Source organism: Microtus ochrogaster, chromosome 1, assembly GCF_000317375.1.
Source record: "Microtus ochrogaster isolate Prairie Vole_2 chromosome 1, MicOch1.0, whole genome shotgun sequence".
NCBI classification, from domain to species: Eukaryota; Metazoa; Chordata; class Mammalia; order Rodentia; family Cricetidae; genus Microtus; species Microtus ochrogaster.
This window is the reverse complement of record NC_022009.1, coordinates 50,711,637-50,718,607: the sequence shown is the minus strand read 5'-3', so window position 1 is coordinate 50,718,607 and position 6,971 is coordinate 50,711,637. Positions and strand designations below refer to the sequence as shown.

At 43.0% G+C, this 6,971-nt stretch overlaps 1 protein-coding gene across 1 annotated transcript in view; it reads left to right on the top strand.

Moving 5' to 3' along the window:
* The first annotated feature begins 878 nt into the window (after nt 1–878).
* Wdr60 (WD repeat domain 60) overlaps nt 879–6,971 on the top strand; it is a 54,605-nt gene continuing 48,512 nt past the window's right edge. Inside the window, exons 1-4 of the mRNA XM_005343692.3 lie at nt 879–1,044; nt 4,954–5,007; nt 5,877–6,309; nt 6,574–6,623. Of these exons, the coding sequence (XP_005343749.1) occupies nt 1,030–1,044; nt 4,954–5,007; nt 5,877–6,309; nt 6,574–6,623 (552 nt within the window). The 5' untranslated portion in view covers nt 879–1,029. The remainder of the gene's footprint in view (nt 1,045–4,953; nt 5,008–5,876; nt 6,310–6,573; nt 6,624–6,971) is intronic.

Here is a 6,971-nt window from a genome sequence, read left to right as displayed (position 1 = left end):
TAGCACGGTGGGCAGTGGCTTTATTTCTCATTCAATAACGGTGCTTTCCATCAGCTGTTTTCCCGGTAGGTATGATGTGATATAAGGCTTAAGAGAATGGGCATTGGCATCAGATCATTTAGCAGCCTCGGTGAGCAATCTGCAAAAGCTTATCATTCTTTTTGGCCATAGACAAAAACCAGTAAAACAAGTTGCTATGAGAACTGGAGCAAAATAAGTTACATCCACCACCAAGATCACCTTCCTTCTAAAGAATGTGCCGATAAATGGAAACAAAGATAATAATAGACTTTAGGCAAATATGAAAGAATTAGTGTATTTGTTAGTACTTTTTGTATGCCAAGGATTTGGGTTAGCGACCACCTTGAGCAGGCAGACTGTCATAAATCCTAAACTTGGTTACAGTAGCCTGTGGCTTGGAAAAGTGGGGCAAAGTAAATTTCTCGTCTGCAGAAGCTCAGAATGGTAACATACGTTCACTCCTCAACCTTTCAGCAGATACATCCTATGATTAGCATGGAGAAAGCCTGGTCTGAACTCACAAAGATGTTCCTGTCTTGTCTCCATTTTAATAGGATTAAAAGTGTGCACCATCACAGCCGACCACAAACGGTTTTCATTAAAAGACAGTCTATGGGGTGCGATTTGAAAGACAAAGCTTGTTGAGTATAAAGCTCATCCATCGTCTCCTTTTCATCTTTCGTTGTCAACTGTGGGCACCAAGGATGAGACAAGGACACCACAAGATACAAAAGCCGCTCAGGAAACCAGACACACACCTTAGCTTACAAGGCTCCCGCCGGTTTGCGAAAAGCAAGTTTGCGCAGGCGTACTGGGAACAGCCGTGGGGCATGCCGGGCCTGCGACGTCAACTGGTTGCTAGGAGACGGGAACGCCAGCCTGCTAGGGGAGCCTCGACCCGTAGGCCTTGGCTGGTCAGTGGAGGCTGAGCGACAACGGATTTGACTTCCCCGGGTGCCCCGCGCCTCCTGGGCTGAAGACACGCGGCTGCCCCGGCCTCGAGGAGCCATGGAGCCTGGAAAGGTTGGTGTGCCGCGGGGTTCAGCCCGCGCCCGTGTTTCCCCACTCTTTCGCAGCAAAAGAGACCGCATTTCTCCCTCGGAACTGAGGAGAGAGCTGGAGGTGGAGTTTGGGTCGGGGGGGGGGGTTCTTAGCTTTGCAACCGCTTCTCCCTATTCTGCTCCAGGTGCTGTTTGTGGAGGAGTTTCTGAACTTACCTAGAGGCATGGCTGAGAATCAACCTAAGGAAGGCATAGAACTCCTGGTCTCGAGGCACCCTTTATGGGGGCTGATCTTCTTTATAGTTTAAAACAGAACAAAACAAAAGCAAATAACAAATAAAAAAGCTGAAAGGTGCCACATTTGAGTCTACAGTAGATATGGTTGTTGACTTTAACTTTTGTAGGTCCTTTGTATTAAGAAATCCATGTCGAAATTTTCTGGTCCTTATGATTCCATCAATTGCTTATGATAAATCCTATGAATTACTTCAGTGTCTGTTATGATGGGTCCTTTTTCATCTGCTTTAATTAATTTTGATTATCTTTCCATCTTTTGGTTTACTGGGTACAAGTTTCTCCATTTTGTTGGTTTTTCTCCCAAAGACCCAGCTCTTAGTTTTATTGATTCTTTATATTGGTTTTTGTTGTTGTTACTATTTCATTGATTCTACTCCTGAGTTTGATTATTTCTTGTCGTCTGCTGTTTCGGGGTGTTATTTCTTCTTCTTTTTCTAGCGTTGTCAGGTGTAGCATGAAGTTCCAGTTGTTTGATGGCAGCAGTTAGTGCTATGAACTTGCCTCTAAGAGCTATGTTCACTGTGTCCCTTAGGTTTGAGTATGTTGTATTTTCATTTTCATTCAATTCTAAAAACTTTTTTAATTTTTTATTTCTTTCTTGAAATTAAGCAGTGAGCCGTTCAGTGTCCACGAAGTTTGTGAGCTTCCTGTCATTTCTGCCGTTGTTGATATTCAGCTTTCATCCATGGTGCTCGGGCTGGGGACGGGGTGTTATTCCAGTTTCCTTATATGTGCTGAAACTTGCTTTGTGTTCTAATACGTGGTCACTTTTGGAGACAGTTCCATGAGCTGCTGCGAAGAAGGTATGTTTGTTAGTGTTTGGGTGGAATGTTCTGTAGATGCCTGTTATGTCCATTTGACCTATGATGTTGTTGAATTCCAGTATTTCTGCTTAGTTTTTGTCTGGACGAGCTCTCTGTTAATGGGAGTGGGGTACTGAAGTCATCCACTATCACTGTGTGAAGGCCAAAGTGTGATTTTAGCCATGGTAGTGTTTCTTTTATGAACTTGGGTGCCCTTGTGTTTGGTGCATAAATCTTTAGAAGTGTAACATCCATTTTTTCCCTTTTGCTGAGTATGTAGTGCCTTTTTTCCTGTTTCTTCTGACTAGTTTTGGCTTGAAGTCTGTTTTGTCTCGTATTTAAAGTGGCTATACCTGCTTTTTTTTTGGGGGGGGTGTTCATTTGCTTGGAATACCTTTTTCCATCCTTTGATTCTATGGTGATATCTGTCCTTCAGGTGAGGTGTGTTTCTTGGATGCAGCAGAAATATGGAGCCTGTTTTTTAATCCAGTCTGTTAGTCTATGTCTTTTTATTGGGGAGTTGAGACTCTTGGGAGTTATTAATGATCAGGGTTTATTCTTGTTATTTGTTGTTGTTGTGGGGTTGTTTCCCTGCCCCCTCTCCCACTATTTAATACACTGTTCTGGGATTATTTAATTCTTGTGTCCTCCTGTCTATAGTCCAACGGTTCTTAATCTGTTGATTTCATCCTCTTTGGGGGTTGCATGTCAGATAACCTGCATATCATATTTACATTATGATCCATAACAGTAGCAAAATTACACCTTTGGAGGTAACAACTGAATGGTTTTATGAACGGGCTCCCTACAGCATGAGGAACTCTATCAAAGGGCTGCAGCATTAGGAAGAGAGCTGCTGGTGCCGGCAGCCTTCTCTGCAGTCTCAGCTTCCCTGGAGTGCCTTCTGTAGAACTAGATTAGTTGACAGCTAATTGTTTTGCATCTTGACATGTTTTTCTTTCTTAGTGGATTGTGATTGATAGCTTTGCTGGGTTGAGTAATCTGTGCTGGCACCTGTGGTCTCTCAGAGCTTAACTAGGTCCTTCCTGGCTTTTAAAATCTCCATTGAAAAATCAGGTGTTATTCTAATGGGCCTACCTTTATATGTGACTTGGTCTTTTTCCCTGGCCACATTTAATATTCTTTCTTTGTTCTGTAATTTAGTGTTTTGATCATTATGTGTTGTGGGGAGTTTCTCTTTTGGGGAGATCTAGGTGGACAGTGGGTCTGCAGCAAAAGGCTGAAGCCCTGGGCATGGAGGTGAGTTGGAAGGAGGGCCAGCCACATCAGGCTTTTAAGTTGGAGTTCTGAGAACAAGGTCTTAGTTCTTCATACTTTGGTTTTGTTTTGTTTGGGACAGGCTCTTACTCTGTAATCCTTGGCTGTCTGGAACTCGCTTTGTAGACCAAGCTGGCCTCAACTCAGAGATCCACCTGCTTCTGCCTCCGGAGTACTGGGATTAAAGGTGTGTGCCACTATGCCTGGCAGTTCCTCCCACATTTGAGGCAACTCCTTTACCAACTGACCCACTTCTCTAGTACCCAGTACTCTTCTCAACAGGTTTATGAGATTCAAATAGTGTATTCGACCTAGTATAGTATCTGATGTACACTGGATGCTAAATGAAAATTTTGTCTACCCTTACCTACTGGTTTTTATTTTTGTAGAGAAAGAAAATCACTTTAAATTTGTTAGAACATCAGTGATGTTTTTTATTTTGCTTCTGTTTTTGTGGATTTGGAATTTGAGAACATACAACTTAGAAGACTTATTCTGCTCCTCTAACGTCTGGGATCTCAAATAGGCACATTCAGGTTTGGGGCTTGTACGTGGTGCTTCATTGGGTGGACTCTCACAATCTGGCCTCCAGAGGATGCTGTGGGGCCTCTGCTATAGTGCCCTTCTTTACAGCTGAGCTCCTGTAGTAGGTAGTCAAGGAAGGCAAAGTGGGAGCCATATTTTTTGGTAGTCATACTGTCTCCTTCTGGCCTAGGATGGGCAAGCCACAGCAGAAGGAGCAGAAATCCTTGACTCAGCCCTGTGCTCAGTACTTGGGATGAGAGAGTTTATTGTGGCCTATCGGAAAAATACTTTCTGGCATTTTTTTCTTAAATAAAAAATTATGTGTATGGGTGTTTTGCCTGCTTGTATATCTGTAAACTTGCCTGTTTTCTGAGGAGGCTAGAAGATGAGGTGAGAGCCCCTGCAACTGGAGTTGTAGACAGTTGTCAGTGCTGTGTAGGTGCTGGGACTTGAACACAGGCCTCTAGAAAGCAGCCAGTGTGATCCTTCTGGTTCACGTCTGACACGTGCTCACAGAGTGCTTGCCCTAGATCTGTCCTGTAGCTGCCACCGTTATGTTGTCAGTTTTGTTCGGTATGTTTAGTAGTTTTTGAAGTAGCTAAATGAATGTGTCCTGTAATAATTATGGATCACTTTAGACTAGTGAATTATTTTGAACAAATCTTTATTTGTATCCTTTTTTTGTTTCCTTTTGAGACAGAATATCCCTATGTATGTGAGGCTGGCCTCGGACTCTGCATCCTCCTTCCTAAGCACCCAAGTGCTGGGGTTACAGTTGTGGGTCCCATTGTGGTCTCTGTTTGGATCATCTTTCATTTCAGTAGGAGAGCAAGTATGTGCTAGTTAGTTATTCTTGATACAAACAGTATAATGAAAACACAAAATTGGTTATTTCACCTAGAACCTCCTTATATAGACTAAAGTGTCTTGGAACTTGGAATCTTTCTGACTCCGCTTCCTGAGTGATAGGATGTGGTGTGTCCCACCATGCCTGACTTGATAGTTCTGATTTTGTACTTTGATTTTAGAGAAGAACCAAAGATGACACTTGGAAAGCAGATGACCTTAGAAGACACCTAAAGGTAATATATTTTAAAGACTTATTTGGGATTCACATGGAACCTTCATGGTCTTTTGGACAGTGCGACCAGCTTGGCATAGCCTTGCATAGCTTTGGTTACAAGAAGTTCATTATAAGAAGGCATTTTGGATCAAAGACGAAGCCAGGGGTTTAGTACTTCTGGAGCTCCTATGGGTTGTAGTCCTGCTCTGGCACTGAGGTGCCCAGTCTGGAGGCCCCACCAGCTTGAGTTTTGTGATTGAGATTTAGTTCTTCTGAAAGTTTCATAGTAAAAGTTTTATTAATTAATTAATTTTAAATAGGGTCTCACTCTGTAATCCAGGCTGCTTTGAACTGAAGGGACTGTGATCCTTCTGTCCCATTCTCCTGAGTGCTGTATTACATGTGCCACCCATGTCTGGCTTTGTTGTTGTTGTTGACACAGGATCTCACTATGTAGCCTGGCCTGGCCTGGAACTTATGCAAACCAGATCACAGAGATGGACCTGCTCCTGCCTCTTAAGTGCTGTGGTGTCTAACTGGCTTTATTCCATGTGTAGTAAACAAGTGGTTCTTGCCTCAACAACTTTAAAACACAGCTTCGTTATCTCTTTTTACTATAGGCTGTATTTTATTAATGAAATTTCAGATTTGATCTGTCAATAAACATGAAAACCTCTGCTATTTGGGGTGATTGGCAGTATCGTATTTGTTGAAATGTTAAGCGGGACTCCAGTGAGTATTTCTAAGAATATTCATTCAGCTCCATCTCTCATCTTGCTGGACTGAGAAAATCTTACTGCAGCCAGTGATTTTTAAGCGTTTTTGATGAGTGGAAGTCAATGCGTGTGGCTTTCCTGGTCAAGGAAGCTCTTCCTTGTGTTGTTTCAGGCTGTACAATCAGGTAGTCCCAAGGAAGAGAAGAAACTCAGAGAAAAGAAGACGCACAAGGAGTCAGAACTGGGTCTTCTTGATTACAGAGAACACAAGAGCAGGGACCCAGACCGGGAGGCCCGCCACAAGGAGAGGACTGCCGAGAGAGACCTTCACCCCTCCACAGAGCGTCCTCGTGGGGAGAGAGACCGGGAGAAGCACAAGGAAAGGAGGAAAGACGTGAAAGACCGTGAGAAAGACAGGCCGAAAGAAAGACATCGAGAGCAAGATTCAGAGAAGGTTCATAGTCGAGGCAAAGACAGAGAGAGAGAGAAAGACAGAAGGGCCAGGAAAGAAGAGCTCAGGCAGACTGCTGCCTACCATGACCTCCTGGTTAGAGAGGTGCGCGGCCGGCAGATGCTGGAGAGAGTGGAAAAGAAGGTCCGCGCAGGTGCGTCTCTGTGTTAGGGTTCCTCCTATAGTATCACCCTAACGTTTTTTAAGTTTACTAGCTATATTTCTTTTGCTCCATTAATTTCTTGATTGACTGTGTGTTCATTTGTGCCACACTCTGTGAGTGGAGGTTAGAAGACAACGTTCAGGAGTTGGTTTTGCCTTCCACATTGTTGAAATGGGCCTCTTTCTGCATGTTTAGGCTTGCTGAGCTGAGGGGTTAAGGCGGATTCTCCTTGCTTCACCTCTCATCCTGCTATAGGAATGCGGCAGCTGTGTGCACCTGCATCCGGCTTTTACATGGGTTCTGGGGTTTGTCAGACTTGATTGGCTACGGCTTTTACTTGTTGAGCCATTTTCTTGGCCGGTATCTTATTTGGAAGTTTTCACTGTTGGAAGCATTTCCCCTTTCAGTTCCTCATTTATTTTCTCTCAGGTTTTCATGGATACTTTAGCTTTAGATTTGAAGTCACCATTTCCTATTCTCTATGTTTCTTACTATGGCTTTTTTTTTTTAAAGAATTCAGTCAACAAAGGAACCATTTTAATAGTATTTACTAGTGTTTTTACTTTTGAAACTATTTTTGATTTATTATCTCAAGAAATCTTAGTCTGTAGATAAGCAAAAATAAAACATTTTAATAAAAATATTACACTGAA